At 40.8% G+C, this 17,026-nt stretch overlaps 1 protein-coding gene across 10 annotated transcripts in view; it reads right to left on the reverse strand.

Moving 5' to 3' along the window:
- taf1 (TAF1 RNA polymerase II, TATA box binding protein (TBP)-associated factor) overlaps nucleotides 1-17,026 on the reverse strand; it is a 154,499-nt gene that overhangs the window by 23,042 nt on the left and 114,431 nt on the right. For all 10 annotated transcript variants that reach the window (XM_078546985.1, XM_078546990.1, XM_078546991.1 and 7 more), the window contains 7 exons: nucleotides 7,614-7,722; nucleotides 3,738-3,836; nucleotides 3,028-3,205; nucleotides 1,929-1,996; nucleotides 905-1,027; nucleotides 708-800; nucleotides 519-603 (listed from right to left, as the gene is read on the reverse strand). In XM_078546985.1, coding sequence (XP_078403111.1) covers nucleotides 519-603; nucleotides 708-800; nucleotides 905-1,027; nucleotides 1,929-1,996; nucleotides 3,028-3,205; nucleotides 3,738-3,836; nucleotides 7,614-7,722 — 755 coding nt within the window. The remainder of the gene's footprint in view (nucleotides 1-518; nucleotides 604-707; nucleotides 801-904; nucleotides 1,028-1,928; nucleotides 1,997-3,027; nucleotides 3,206-3,737; nucleotides 3,837-7,613; nucleotides 7,723-17,026) is intronic.

Consider the following 17,026-nt stretch of genomic DNA (forward strand, 5'->3'; position numbering starts at 1 on the left):
GGACTGGCTATCCCGTCCGAAGTGATGTTTGGTTTCAATCCATCTATAGATTCCAAATCTAATGGGAGAGGGGCTATGAAAACATTTGGTGAAAACTGTCAAAAAAGTTTGAGAAGTATGCCATTGTGTCTCCTTTCTCCACTTCATGCCCACTTTCTGTTCACAACCATGTTTCTTACATGTCAATATTGGCAACATTTTCCCTGGCTGGTATACTTCTAATTTCTTTGTGGGGATAGAAAAATATTGAAGTTTATTCTTGAACACTTTTTTCTGCTAATTGACATTTTTTTTAAACTACTGTTTACATTTCTCCCTCCCCTGAACAATGGCAACCACATGCTTTTTGATCACACAGCCTATAGTTCATTCTCACCCCCTCCAAAGCCCAACTACCTACAGTTTCACTTATACTGGGGATTACAAGGGCTGCGTTTATTAAATTAAAAAATGATTGACAGAGACAATTACAAATACAGTGATGGAACTGTGCTAAGAAGGCATATTATTGGTTTTACCATTATACTTGATACTGTTGGAGAGAATAAGTTCCACATCCTGCAGGAATACCTCACGATTATGGTACTTATGCTTGGAAATATTCTGCAATACCAGAAACATTGAGAGATTTTAATAACTACATCATAGAATTGACAAGCGAGTACAGAAACTCCATACAGCCGCTTCAGAAAAGTTAATTTTCATACCTTTCGCACTGTTTCAAGGTCCATGGGATTTGTGATCACTTTGTAATAATCAGGAACAAACTTCTTATTAACAGGATGATGGAAGGGCCAGGACTGAGGAAGGAGGAAAAGTGTTAACAATACAGATCCCAACAGTTCTCTCGATTTAATTTGCATCAAACCTTGAGAAGGAGACAGACACATTGAGTCCGACTTACATCTGGCACAGCCATCATCTTTTGAGTGACAATGTTATCCAGTATAAAGGAGAAGGCAACTTGATCGTCATCATCCAGAAGAGGATTAATGGCTTTCTCCAGACGGACCAGTTTATCTTCTTTCTAATAAAAGCAAATAAAATCTTGAAAATTATAACTAAAAGTGAATCCCATTCCAATGAAGTCATCACTTTACAAATCCTATAAATAAAATCTTTAGCTATAAAGAGGGTTGTGAGGGCACTGTGGATTTTCCTCATCGACAGAGGCCGCATGCTAGCTAAGAGGAAAATGGGGAGGGTCAGAAAACAGGCTTACCCTATGTGAAATCAATCACAGGTTCCAGTCTCAGAAACCAGCACAAAAACTAGACTGATACTGCGGTGCAGAATTGAGGGAGTGCTATCTGAGGTTCTGTCATTCTGATGGGAAGTTAAATCGAGGGCCAGCTTGCCCTCTCAGATAGTCGTAAAAGATCCCACGGCATTATTTCAAAGGGCAGAGGGTTCACAAGTATCCAGGTCAATAATTATTCCTCAACCAAGATCTGAACAACAGGTTATCTGGAAATAACTGACTGCAATTTGTGGGCCTTTTTGAGCACATATTAACAACCCTGATTCTTACATTACAACAGTGACTACACGTCACAAGTCCTTTGGGGAGTGAATGAAGGAGTATTTCCTTTTCTCAGTGTCTGAGCAAATTTTGGCCAGTTCAATCTTACCCATTGTAAAGGACACAGTTTTTACAATGACTTCCATGTGCTCACAGAATTCCTCTCATGAAAGGTACATTAAAAATGTTAAAGTGACAAGTACTCTATAATAACCAAAAATATATCCTTCAGAAAATGAACTCAACAAGGAACAAGCTTTTATTTTATAAATATTTCATTCAAATTTTACTGTATATTCTTATAATTATTTTAGCATTTTAAGCACAGGAGTACTGAAAAGCAGAGGTTATAGGTTGCAATGGGAAGCACATAGCAAACTGATACAGAATGAGTCTTATTATTCACCTCTTTGAACTTCATGTCACAGAGTTCCACCATACTTTGAGCAATTTGGGTCAGAGGATGCTTCGTACCTGGAGAGAGGCAAACAGGTACTCAGTGCAGCCACTCACATATTACATCTGTGACCATGCACCTACCTGCATAAAACCCACCATTCTGCTCTCCTCACACGCTCAACACTTATCCATCCAAATATGTGCACAATCACCACTTCACAACTGCCAGCTTCCAAATTATTCCACACCCCTTTTACTCAAACAGATGGAGTTCCAGCTCTCTCTCAGTATGTTACAGCGCAGAAACTGCCCATTTGTACCACCACGTCTGCAACCATGTTTTTCTCCACATTAGCCATGTAGCTTCTGCTACATTCTGCTTCTCATGTCTCATATCATTTAAAATTCCTCTTTTCTAAACTACCACCTAATTCTCTTTTAGAAGAATTTATGGATTCTATTTTAGTCATTCCACATTCCGAACACCTTGCTCAAATGGTATGTGCCTTCACATTACTATCTCAATCAGTGGAAACAATCATTTTTAACCCTATAATCCTTCATAATCTTTAGGATTTAGCATCAGATGATCCCTAAACATCTCATTCTAACAAAGCCCTAAATTCACAGCCCTTTCGCTACAACTAATCCTTTAACCCATGCAACATCCTGGAAATCAATATTACACCTTTTCCATTGCCTTTTAATCCTTCCCATAATGAGGTGCTCTAAAATGTGAAAATTATTCCAACACTGGCCTCACGTCTTGTACAAATTCAAGATTACTTCATTTTTATTTTCTATGCCTTTAGACACAAAACCAAGAACTCCATTTGCCTTTTTATGGTCTTGTCTACATGTATTGTTATTTGTAATGGCTTGTGTATCTGCATGCCAATTTTGCTGCTCCTTTAGTCTGCTATCGTTCAAAGTAATTTTCTTTTTCTTATTCATACCACATATCTTTCAATGTTGAATTAGGTCTGTTACCGATTTACTGAACACTTTATTTCAGGAATATAATCTTTATACATTATGATTCAAAGCTCCTTCATGAATTTAAAAAATATATAAATGATTTTGTAAGAATAACCTGCAGCTCTTACCATTGTATGTGGCACAGTTTTTTACAATAAGTTCCACTTGCTCTCGAAATTCTTCTCGTGAATGGCACATCCGTTTGCGGACATTCTCTCTCAAGGTCTGCAAGTCCATTGGTTTCGTGATAATTTTATAATAATCCTTCACAACCTTTGCGTTAACTGGTGTGTGGAATGGGTAAGTCTGGGGAGAGCAAGAGACGTTAATATGAAAGTCAAATGAAATAGAAATGCCTCTCTTGTTGAACTGACACATTATCCTCTCACATGCTTACCTTTCAAACAATTTAGTGGAAAAATGGAACTGAATGGTAATATAGAGCATGGAATAACAGTTAACAGGAATAGTGCAAAGGGATACGTTTCCAGCACATTCCCCAAGTGAATATAATCCCTATAGGAATCAAAACATTGAATTTTCTAAACCATTCATCTGAAGTGAGTGTCCACTGATATCAATTTAAGGGCTGTTTAGTGCTATGAGCCCAAGTTCACAAATAACTAGACTGAGATTCCCAAAACTTCTTTTTATAGTACCCATACAGCTAGGAAAAATTTTAATCCTGTCAGTCAGGGCTAGATTTAAATGCAGGTCAGAGGGGTGAAAATGAAACACGCTAATCCGTTGTGCACATCCGGTCTCACATCTCAATTTTTAAATTGCTGCCCCTTCCTTCTCCCACGCTTTAAATAAAATAAAATCTGTGAGCTCTCACGTTTGCTAGGTCTCGCATGTCATTGATGATTCCTTCTAAAATGGATGATAGGGTGACCATCGGGTCCGTCCGTCGTCTATGAATGGACTTGTGAGGTCTCTATCAAGGGAGAAAGAAAACAGAAGTGAACAGTTTTGCAGCATCAAGAGCTCTGACCACCAGAATAACATTTCTCACCTCTTAGGGATGAGGCAGTGGCGCAATTGTATTGTCACTGGACTAGTAATCCAGGGACCCAAGGTAATGCTCTGGGGATCCAGGTTCAAATCTCACCCTCTACCCTCAACATCAACTCCGGACCCCATGAAGTCTCATGGCATCAGGTCAAACGTGGGCAAGGAAACTTCCTGCGGATTACCACGTACCACCCTCCGTCAGCTGATGAATCAGTGCTCCTCCATGTTGTATACCGGTTGCAGGAAGCACTGAGGTGGCAAGGGCGCAAAATGTACTCACGACTACAGACCAAGCTGGCCAAGTCTGAAAGGCCACAGCTGCTCTACACGGGTCTGGGTCAGGTGGTGAGGGAAGAACATACTTGACTTCATCCTCACGAACCTGCCTGCCACAGATAGATTTGTCCATGACCGTATTGAAAGGAGTGACCAGCGCACAGTCCTTGTGGTGACAAGGTGTTGTGGGGCACTACCACCGTGCTAAATGGGATAGATTTTGAACAGATCTAGCAGCTCAAGAGTGGGCAACCATGAGGCACTGTGGGCCATCAGCAGCAGCAGAATTGTACTTGGCCACAGTCTATAATCTCATGGCTGGCATATCCCCACTCTACCATTACCAGCAAGCCAGGGGACCAACCCCAATTCAATGAAGAGTGCAGGAGGGTATGCCAGGAGCAGCAACAGGCATACCTAAAAATGAGGCGGCAACCTGGTGAAGCTACAACACAGGACTACTTGCATGCCAAGCAGCAAAAGTAGCAACTGATAGACAGAGCTAAGCAATTCCACAACCAACAGGTCCAAGCACTGCAGTCCTGCCACATCCAGTCATGAATGGTGGTGGGTGATTAAACAACTCATTAGAGGAGGCAGCTCCATAAATATCCCCATCTTCAATGATAGGGGAGCCCAGCACATCATTGCAGAAGATAAAACTGAAATATTTGCAACAATCTTTGGCCAGAAGTGCAGAGTGGATGATCCAGCTTCTTCACCAATGACCTTCCTTCTATCATAAGGTCAGAAATGGGGATATTCACTGTGAATTCCACAATTTTCAGCACCATTCGTGACTCCTCAGATACTGAAGCAGTTCATGTCCAAATGTAGCAAGACCTGTGGATGGGGTGCCAATCAAGTCGGCTGCTTTGTCCTGGATGGTGTCAAGCTTCTTGAGTGTTGTTGGAGCTGCACTCATCCAGGCAAGTGGAGAGTATTCCATCATACTCCTGACTTGCGCCTTATAGATGGTGCACAAGCTTTGGGGAGTCAGGTGGTGAGTTACTCATCACACGATTCCTAGCCTCTGACCTCCTCTTATAGCCACAGTGTTTAAATGGCTAGTCCAGTTCAGTTTCTGGTCAATGGTAATCCCAGGACGTTGATAGTGGGGGATTCAGCATTTGTAATGCAATTGAATGTCAAGGGGCGATAGTGAGATTCTCTCTTGTTGCAGATGGCCATTGCCTGGCACTTAAGTGGCAACAACATTCGCACCACACGTCAGCCCAAGCCTGGATATTGTCCAGGTCTTGCTGCATTTGGACATGAACTACTTCAGTATCTGAGGAGTCACGAATAGTGAACATTGTGCAATCATCAGCGAACATCCCCATTTCTGACCTTATGATGAAAGATTGGTCATTGATGAAGCAACCGAAGATGTTTGTGCCTAGGACACTACACTGAGGAACTCCAGCAATGATGTCCTGGAACTGAGATGATTGAGCTCCAACAACCACAGCCATCTTCCTTTGTGCTAGGTACGACTCCAACCAGCGGAGATTTTTCCCCCAACTCCCATTGAGCCCAGTTTTGCTAGGGCTCCTCGATGCCACACTCAGTCAAATGCTGCCTTGATATCAAGGGTAGTCATTCTCACCTCTGGAGTTCAGCTCTTTTGTCCATGTTTGAACTAAGGCTGTAATGAGGTCAGAAGATGAGTGATGCTGGCGGAACCCAAACTGAATGTCAATGAGCAGGTTATTGCGAAGCAAGTGCCACTCGACAGCATTGTTGATGACCCCTGCCATCATTTTAATGATGGAGGGTAGACTGATGGGGCAGTAATTGGCTGAGTTGGATTTGTCCTGCCTTTTGTGTACAGGACATACCTGGGCAGTTTTCCACATTGCTGGGTAGATGCCAGTGTTGCAAGTGTACTGGAACAGCTTGGCTAGGGGTGTTACAAGTTCTGCAGCACAAGTCTTCAGCACTATTGACGGTATATTGTCAGAGCCCATAGGCTTTGCTGTATCCAGTGCCTCCAGCCGTTTCTTGATATTACATGGAGTGAATCGAATCGCCTGAAGACTGACATGTGATGCTGGGGACCTCTGGAAGAGGCCGAGATAGAACATCCACTCGGCACTTCTGGCCGAAGATTGTTGCAAATATTTCAGCTTTATCTTTTGCAATGATGTGCTGAGCTCCCCTATCTTTGAAGATGGGGATATTTGTGGAGCCGCCTCCTCCAACGAGCTGTTTGGTCATCCACAACCATTCGCAAATGGATATGACAGGACTGCAGAGCTTGAATCTGATCCGTTGGTTGTGGAATTGCTTAGCTCTGTCTATTAGTTGCTGCTTTTACTGTTTGGCATGCAAGTTCGCCTGTGTGGTAGCTTCACCAGGTTAATAACTCATCTTTGGGTATGCCTGGTGCTGCTCCTGACATGTCCTCCTGCACTCTTCATTGAACCAGGGTTGGTCTCCTGGCTTGGTGGTAATGGTGGAGTGGGGGATATGCCAGGCCATGAGGTTACAGATTGTGGCTGAGTACAATTCTGCTGCTGCTGATGTCCTGGAGCTGAGTTGATTGACCTTCAAAATCCCATGGACAACTAAAAAAATTTCTACACAACTCTCTGATCTTGACTGAATGATTACTTCCAGTATGTCAAAACATCTTCTCTAAAATCTGACATAGTGGATGCGAGAGACCATCTCCAACTTGATTTTGGCATTCACTACTCTCTGTGGTTCTTCCTCAAACAGATCTTGGTGTCCTGTTTGATTTTATGGTATGCTTCAAAATCTTTATCCTATCGCCAAAATGACCTATTTCCATCTCGGTAAAATTGCCTGCCACTGTCTAGATCTTACCCCCACTACCACACTTTTACCAGCTCTGGATTCAAACTTTTCAAGTATCATCGCTGACCTGTGTAGAAAGTACTGTCTTAACTTATTACTGCTTAGCATCCATTCTCTGCGAGATCTCTTGTTCCTTTGTCATTCACTATTTTAAAGATGCTGCACAATTGCAAGTTTATGTTCTAAAAGACAACATGTTAACTCAGTGCACCAAGCCCCCTTTCTGGGTATATTCACATTTGGTAATCTGTTGTTTACTGCACTTTTTAAGACTTCCATATATAAAGTGTGAGGAACAGTAGAATATTGATGAATTTGTATTGTAGAATTTGTACTGTAGAAATTATACCAGTAACTGTTCTAAGCCTGTTGCAAGCCTCTAATAATTCAGGAAATTGTTTTAAATTTGGCTCAGACATCAATAAACAATTCAAGAAACAGTACAAGTTAAAAAAAAACATTTCTACCCTCCTTCAGTTCTGACGAGGAGTCATTTTCAGCTTGAAATTTTAACTCTGTTTCTCTTTCCACAGATGCTGCCAGACCTTCTGAGTATTTTCAGAACTTTCCGTTTTGTTCAAAAATAAAAAAAAGGGCTTACGTTTAGATAATCACAGTGGACAGTAGTTCCCACTCGTCTACGGCGTTTCGGAGGAAGCTGCTGTTTGGGGAATTTGAGGACCAAAGATTTCCTGCGCACTTCATCTGCACTGAAATATCAAATGTTAGAATATTTAGAATAAAGAAATTTAGAAGTAAGAGAAAAGCCACTTGTAGAGGATGCTTCAGACATTCAGATACATAAATCATTATGCCACATTTGAGAAGCCATAAGTGACTTTGGCATTGCAGAATGACACAGTGAAAATATAGATTCATGGATATTTAACAATGGAAGCTGGAAATTAACCCCTACAAAGATGTTCACAGATTGCACAGTTTTATACATTCATAAGAACTCATGAATTGCTAGATGTAAAAGCATCTACTTTGCCTTCCACAGTCCTGGTTATCGTATAGTGAAAGGGAGATAGAAGAACAAGTATGTAGGCAAATTTCTGCTTGTAAGAACAAGAGGGCAATAATAGTAGGGGACTTCCACTATCCTAATATCAACTGGGATTCAAACAATATAAGGGGCACTGAGGGAGAAAAATTCATGCAGTGTGTCCAGGAAAATTTTTTCAACCAATTAGTGACAAACCCAACGAAAGGAGATGCAATTCTAGACCTAGTATTGGGGAATGAAGAAAGGCAAGTGGGTGAAGTGACAATTGGTGACCATATCGGTGACAGTGATCACAATTCAGTTAAATTTAGTATTACCATGGAAAAGGGCAGAAATAACGCAGGAGTAAAAAGTCTTGAACTGGGGGAAGGCAAATTTTGCAGAAATGAGAAGGGACTTGGCTGATGTTGACTGGACAGCACTGCTGGAGGATAAAATAGTGGAAAACCAGTAGGAAGCACTAAAAAGCGAGATTCCTAATTGTACAAAGTAGACATGTCCCCTACAAACATAAGAGTGGTACTGCCAAATCTGGACCCCCCCCGGTTGCCTAGAGAAATACAGGGGAGATCAAACAGAAAAAGAAAGCTTACGATAGGCACAAAGAACTAAGCACTGCAGATAGCCTAGGCGAATATAGGAAGTGCAGGGACTAAGTAAAAAAGGAAATAAGGAAATCAAAGAGAGGGCATGAAAAAAGATTAGCAAGTAAAGTTAAAGATAACCCAAAGATGTTTTACCAATACATTAATGCTAAAAGGTTAGTTAAGGAAAAAGTGGGACCTAGCAGAAATGAAGATGGAAACTTGTGTGTAGATGCAGAGGCTATGGAAGGGTTTTGAATGAATATTTTGTCTCCGTGTTTACAAAGGAAAGGGAGGATGTAGATATAGTAGTCCAGGAGGAACACTGCGAGATATTGGACGGAATAGTCATAAAGAGAGAGGAAGTACTCAAAGGGTTGAAATCCTTGAAGGTTGACAAGTTACCAGGGCCAGATGGATTGTTTCCGAGGCTGCTGAAGGAAGTCAGGGAGGAGATAGCAGATGCTCGGAGGATGATTTTCCAATCTTCACTAGATATAGGGGAGGTACCGGAGGACTAGAGAAATGCAAACGTAGTTCCATTATTTAAAAAGGGATCAAAGGAAATGCCAAACAATTATAGGCCAGTTAGTCTTACATCGGTGGTGAGCAAATTAGTACAATCAATCCTGAGAGATAGGATTAACTGTCATGTGGAAAGGCGTGGACTAGTCAGGGATGGTCAACATGGATTTGTTAAAGGAAGGTCTTGCCTCACAAATTTGATTGAATTCTTTGAGGAAGTGACAAGAAGGGTTGATGAAGGTAGTGCAGTGGATGTTGTGTACATGGATTTTAGCAAGGCATTTGACAATCTCCCACATGGCAGATTGGTCAGGAAAGTAAAAGCCCATGGGATTCAGGGTAATGTGGCAAACTGGATAAAGGGTTGGCTTTGTAACAGGAAACAAAGGTTAATGGTCGATGGATGCCCTTGCGAATGGAAAGTTGTCTCAAGTGGTGTTCCACAGGGCTCGGTGTTGGGACCCTTGCTGTTTGTGTTATACATTAACGATTTGGGCATGAACGTGGAGGTCACAATTTGGGAAATTTGCAGATGACACAGATTGGCCGAGTAGTGGATAGTGTAGAGGATAGCCATAATCTCCAAAACAATATAGAAGGGTTGGTGGAGTGAGCGGTAAAGTGTCAGATGGATTTTAACATAGACAAGTGTGAGGTCATACATTTAGGGAGGTCAAACAGTTACAGGGATTACACAATAAATGGGAATATACTAAGAGGAGTAGATGAAGTGAGAGATCTTGGCATACAAGTACACAGGTCCCTGAAGGCAGCAGTTCAAGTAGACAAGGTTGTAAAGAAGGCATATGGAATGCTCTCCTTCATTGGCAGAGGTATAGAATATAAAAGGAAGGATATAATGTTGGAATTGTATAAAACACTGGTGAGGCCACAACTGGAGTATTGTGTGTGGTTCTGGTCACCACATTACAGGAAGGACGTAATAGTTCTGGAGAGAGTGCAGAGTAAGTTTACAAGAATATTGCCAGGGTTAGAAAAGTGTAGCTATGAGGAGAGATTGGACAGGTTGGGGTTATTTTCCTTAGAACAAAGAAGGCTGAGAGGTAACTTGATTGAGGTGTACAAAATTATGAGGGGAATAGATAGAGTGGACAGGATAAAATTGTTTCCCTTGGTGGAGAATTCTAGAACCAGGGGAAATAGATTCAAGATAAGTGGCAGAAGGTGTAGGGGGGCACATGAGGAAGAACTTTTTTATGCAGAGGGTAGTGGGTGTCTGAAATTCACTGCCCAAGTTGGTGGTAGAGGCAGAAACTCTAAACTCTTTTAAAAAGTACCTGGATCTGCACCTTAAGTGCTATAAGCTGCAGGGCTATGGGCCGGGTGCAGGAAGGTGGGATTAGAAAGGGCACCTGGGTGTCCTTGGACTGGCATGGACGAGATGGGCCGAATGGCCTCCTTCTGTGCTGTAACTTTTCTATGGTTCTATGTTACGACAATAATGAAGTCTTGACTAATCTTAGAAATAAATCTCAAACAATTAGATTATAACAGGCAGGGAAAACCCCAGACATGAACTACTTTGGGAGTCATAGGTCCAAAAACACCTGTTTCACTCAAGCCTACCATATTTATCATGTATCCTGCCTCAAATTCCTCGTACTATCACCAAAATTGTTGTTTTCTGAAAGAAATCAGCCTAATTTGCATTTCAGGACCAGGCCAAATATAGAAGGTTCAGACAGAAAGTGAGAAAGCAAATAAGAGAAGCAAAGAGAGAGTATGAGAAGAGACTGGAAGCTGTTGCAAATATCTAGTTCATGGTTCATGTGTTTTACAATATAATTTTTAGTGGGAGAATCTACAGTGGGCCTCACAGTGTCTTAGTGTAAAAGAAAGTAATCAGCTGAATCAGCCCGGAAGTATTGAAAAGTAACCAGAAAAAGGGACTGGGTCATCCACAGTCAAAAGATGGTAAATGAAAGTTTTATGCCTGAAAATTGCTGCAGCTGAGCAGAATTCTCTAGAGAACTGTGGCATGGTTATGGCTCGTCCATACTGAAGTAAATAACTTTAAGATTGATGTGCCCTATGAAGAGTTCTTGGGGAAAAGTAAGAAGTAAACCCAAGTGCATAACAGGTAGTTATAAGCTGTAATGTTAACTTAATTATATGTGCTCTTTTTAATTCTTTTATATAAAGTTTGTTTTGTTAAAAAGTGAAACCACGTGGCATAGTTTATTGGTTAAAACAAGGTAGTCGGATTTCTTTTTAAATGTTAATGATCCCTAACCAGATCATAACACAGCTGCATAAAAGGGAATCTAAAAGTCTTCTATAGGCACATAAATAGTAAAAAAAAATGGTAAGAGGAGGATTGGGGCTGATTAAGAGTCAAAAAGAGGATTTATGCACGGAGGTAGAGGGCATGGCTGAGGCATTAATACTTTGCATCTGTCTTTAGGAAGGAAGATGATGCTTCCCAGGTCATGGTAAAGGAGGTCATTCAGACACTTGAAGGCTATAAAACTGATAAGGAGACAGCATTGGATAGGTTGTACTTTCAAATCAATAAAGCACCAGGACTAGATGAGATGCATCCAATGATATTGAAGGAAGTGAGAGTGACAATTGTGGAGGCACTGGCCATAATTTTCCTATCTTCCTTAGACTCAGCTGGTGCTAGAGGACTGGAGAACTGTAAACATTACACCCTTGTTCAAAGAAAGATAAGCCTAGCAACGAGAGGCCAGTTGGTTTCGTGCGGTGGGGAAGCTTTTAGAAACAATATTTCATTACAAAATTACTGGTCACTTGGGCAAATGCAGGCTCATTCAGGAAAGCCAGCATGCATTTGTTAAGTGAAAATTACGTTTAACTAACTTGCCTGAGTATGAGGTAACAGAGGGGGTTAATGAGGGTAATGCTGCTGCTGTGGTACACATGGATTTCCAAAAGGAATTTGATAAAGTGCCGCACAATAGACGTGTGAGCAAAGTTAGAGCTCAGAGAGTAAAAGGGGCAGTAGCAACATGGATACAAATTTGGCTAAGTGACAAGAAACAAAGAGTAGAGGTGAATGGTTGTTTTTCAAACTGGAGAAAGGTTTATAGTGGAGTTCCCCAGGGACCTGTATTAGGACCCCTACTCTTCCTGATATATATTAATGACTTTTACTTAATGCTATCAAGTAATGTTCTGATAGCTTTAATCTATTCTCAATCAGGACTCCCAGATTGAATTCATTTTCTATCCTCGTAATTTTCTTTCCATTAAAATAATTGCACACAAATTCAAACCCATTAAATACTCAATGACTTGCAAATGAAAAAATGCTACAAGTGCATTGAAAGTCAGTGATATTAAAAATGTTCCTCTGTACAATTTGTAGAGAACAACTGTCCTTACATATGAGATTTTCTAGTTCAATTTCAAAATGTGACATTCTTCCTTTGCCCATCTCTCTCCTATGAGAGAACGTAGTTTCTAGCCAGTTATAAAAATTACAAGTTTAAGGTCAAAAAATACACCAATTTATGAACTTTTAAATAGCTAGCCGTAGCACAGCTCAGGGACAGTTTAGGTTGGCTGGCATAGCAACAGGCCATAAAGACTTCTGGCTTAAGCTGGACAAGTCAGTTCTGGACATGGGTGGAAAGAGTTGATGAAGGAGCAACAAAGGTGGCTGGAAAGGTTGGAATGGACCAGAAATGGCCAGTTCAGGACAGGCAGAGAGGGCAGAACAGGCCAAAATAGGAGACAGCGGGGCAGAAGTCAAAGCAGAGGCTAAGGCACATGAGTGGAGGCTAGCCTGCGATTCCTTTTCTTTCTCTCTCCTCTACAATAAAGAAGAGTACCACTGACTTTGCTGGCATTAAAGCAAAGTGTCACCAGCACATTACAATAACTGTGGACATTTAAACATAACTTCATAGGAACATTTATAAAAGATATTTGAATGGAACATGCACAGATATTCACAATATTTTAATAAGTTTACTTATAAAATGCTCATCATTCTTCTGATATCATACACTGTTTAATGAAAATTTATCTGTCCAGATTGGGGCAGTGTGGTGGAAGCATAAATAAGAGCAGTCTTTTCCAGTGCATAGAAAACTTTCCAAGGACCAAAAATGCCATTATGTTTGCAAACTTCTTCTTGGCATTCTCACTAGAAAAGCTAATCTCTAGCCTGAATAGCAAATAAACTTAAAATTAACAAAACCAATATACATTTTTCAAATGGACCTTGAAGTTCTAAAGGAACACAACCACATTTTTGTAGCAATAAAACACTACATTTTACACAATATGTTCTGTCCTCCAAGCAATGCAGTGTTAGATGTACCAAGGACAATGCCACATGGTGTTCACTAATAATAAAAATGCTATATCCGCTTCACATTTTCTGTCCATCATACTGCAAGTCTCATTTAAAATTAGCATAAAAATGAACAGTCATTTGCAATGTACACAGAAAACTACAATGACCAAAAATGCCAGTCAGAATCACCACAGCTTTTCAATTGATCTTAACAACCACATTTAAAGAAAAAGAAATAAAACAATGGTCCTAACCTGCAGCTGCAATTACAATTAAACTCTGAATGAACTAACTTAATGGCAGCTAACCTTTATTGTCTCAAATGAATAAGGCAGCATCTTAAGGATTAGTAGATATTCATATTCTGAGAAAACAATACATCAACTAACTAACCATAAGCAGTGTTAGAAGTTAGATGTGCTATATTTACGTAGTTTGTCTCGAGGCCTGACAACATAGGGAAACAAAGAAGGTTTGCAGCCAGGGTGAAGTAGTACCTCAGGGCGCAACAAACACTGAAGATGATGCATGCAGTATGTTTGAATTAGAAAGGAGATGCCCATATATTGGGAGGCATGAAGTCCTTGAGTCCAGAAGGACTGTAAAGGCAGTTAAGCCTGGGCAATATGGTGGGAGTGAGCTTGATTCTGGGATCATTGGAGAAAGGGTCTAGAAACAATGGATTGTGGTCTTTCAATCTTTTGAGGACTGAGAGTGGGTAGAGGTCCCAGAACACAAATGAATGGGGTCTTATTCAATATTTGAGCCAGCAATATGCAAAATGTTACCAGAGTCTGGCAACATTGAGGGACCTGAAGTTTGCCATATTTAAAGATGATCCTTAGGTTTAGGAAAACTTGGGAGGAATGCCATAATGTCCAAGGCTATTGGAGGTGAGAGGGGAGGGAATAAAGATGCCATTTGGCATCTAGCACCATTGGTGGGGGAAGAGGGTGGGACCTAAAAATACTGACAGGAATGGTGCTGAGGGAAATCTGGAGAAATTACTTTAAATCTATTCCCCCAATTATTGACCTCTCTTATGGAAATAGGTCCCTCTTATAACCCTATCTGGGCATCTCATAATTTTACACACATCAAATCTCCTCAGCCTCCTCAGTTGCAAAGAAAGCCCCAGTCTATCCAATCTTTCCTCAGAGCAAAAATTCTCCAATGCAACGTCCTCGTAAATCTCTTCCGTATCCTCTCTAGTGTAATAACATCCTTCCTGTAATCCAGTGATGAGAATTTTACACAGTAGTCTAGCTATGGTCTAACTACTATTTTATACAGTTCTAGCACAGCCTCCCTGATCTTATACACCAGGCCTTGGCAAGTAAAGTATTCCATATGCCTTCCTGGCCACTTTATCTATCTGCCCTACCTTCAGGGGTCTACTCCAAACTCCCTGTTCCTCTACACTTAATATTCTACCATTTATTGTGTATACCTTTGCTGTGTTTGTCCTCCCCAAACGCACTACTTCACACTTCTCTGGATTCAATTCCATTTGCCTTCCTGCATCCACTGCTTTCTTCTTCACTATCACCCACATCGCCAATTTTCATATCATCTGTAAACCTCTTAAGTCTCCTACAAGTAAGTCTAAATCACTTATGTACAATAAACAGCAAGTGACCCAGTACTGAGTTCTGCAGAGCCCTACTGGAACTCTTCTAGTCACAAAAGCACCCATCAAACATAACCCTTAGCTATCTGCACTGAGCCAATTTGGATCCAACGTAATTAGCTTCTCAAGCAAGGAAAATGGTCAGAGCTGAAAGGATCGTATGGTTTTTTTTCGCATTTGGACAACGGCCAATCAATTTCTAGAGTCAGAGTCATTCCGGTGCAGGAGGCCGTTTGGCCCATCAAGTCTATGCCATGTCCCTGTAGAGCAATCCGATCTGTCCCATTCCCCCACGCTATCTCCATAGCCCTGTAAGTTTATTTCCCTCAAATGTCCAACCAATTTCCTTTTGAAATTATTTAACATCTCCCCTTCCACCACCTTTGTAGCAGTGTTCCAGGTTGTATCCACTTGCTCCGTAAAAAAGTTCTTCCTCACATTCCCCCCTGCATTTCTTGCCCAAAAACATAAATCTATGTCCTCTACACCATGCACCATCAGCTAATGGAAACAGCTTTTTTTTTGTCTACTTTACCAAAATCTTATACATCTCTAACAACTCCAGCTCTATGTAAGAGCTGAACAAATGAGAAAGGACATGATGGTGCAACACGACAGGCAATTTACAACACAGGAAGCAGTCGTTCAGTCTATATCTGTCAGCCTTTGTTAAAATTGTTCCCACTGTCCTGCTCACCCCACTAAGTTCTTGTTTCTTGTGTTTCGATTATTTATTCAAGTTTCCCTTAAAAGGTCCAATGTTTTCTGCTCAATTATTCCATGTCCCAAAGCATTCCATTCTCCATCAACACTATATTTTGAATTTTTCCCCCAATCTCTCTCCTCATTCTCACAGTTTTGAATTGATGACCACTGACCAGAGGCTCCCCAAGCAAAGCAAATAATTGTTAATCTATTAACATTCATAATTTTTTTTAAAATCCTTCATTAAGCCTCATCTTGGCCTTCTATGTACCAGTGGAAATAATTTTACTATCTTGAATCCCTCTCTGATTATTATAGTTTCCCAACCCTGCCATCAGCTTGATATCATCCTGGTAAAGCCAAGCTATAATCTTTGCACATCTTTAATGCCCTTTCTATTATGGGGTCATCCAAAATGCCACACACTACTTCAACTATGGATTAACAATTGCCATGTGCAAACTTATCAGTACTTCTTTACTCTTGTATAAAACCCAAAATGCAAATAGGCCTGTGGTGCTTTATTTAGCTGCACTTGCAATTTCAGAGAGCAACTGATATTTATATTGCTCCTCTAATTTAACGAAACATCCCAAGATCTCACAGGAGCATTATAAAATAAAGTATAACATCGAGCCACATAAGGAGATATTAGGTCAGATGACCAAAGAAGCTAAAAGAGGTAAATTGTAAGGAGTATCTTAAGATAGAAAGCGAGGTAGAGAGGTGGAGAGAGGATATTTCAGATTAGGGCCCATACAAGTGAGGGCATGGCCATCAATGGTGGGACAATTAAAATCATGGATACTTGTGGCCAGAATTAAAGGAGTGCAAATAAGGGTTGAGGAGCTGGAGGAGATGAGACAGGTAAGGAGGGCGAGAGGCCATGGAGGGATTTGAAAACAAGGATCAGTATTTCAAAATCAAGACATTTCCTGACCGGGAACCAATGAAGTTCAGCAAGCACAGCGGTTCCCGAGCTCTCTCTTTTACCTGCCTAAAATGCTCATTTTGCTAATCAATCGACAGCCTTCATCAATGATTCCCAAAATCCCTTCAGCAGCAAATTTCAAAATTGTGCTCACTATACCAAAGTCCAAAAAAATACACAAAACAATTTACATTTAGATAGTGCATTTAATGTAGTAAAACATCCCAAGATGTTCAACAAGAGAGATTGTGATAAGAACATTTTTAACACCAAGCCACAGAAGGCGATATCAGGGCAAGGAGAGAAGTTTTAAGAGGAGAAAGAGCTAGAGGCAGAAAAGTT

This window comes from Cetorhinus maximus, chromosome 8, assembly GCF_964194155.1.
Source record: "Cetorhinus maximus chromosome 8, sCetMax3.hap1.1, whole genome shotgun sequence".
Taxonomy (NCBI): domain Eukaryota; kingdom Metazoa; phylum Chordata; class Chondrichthyes; order Lamniformes; family Cetorhinidae; genus Cetorhinus; species Cetorhinus maximus.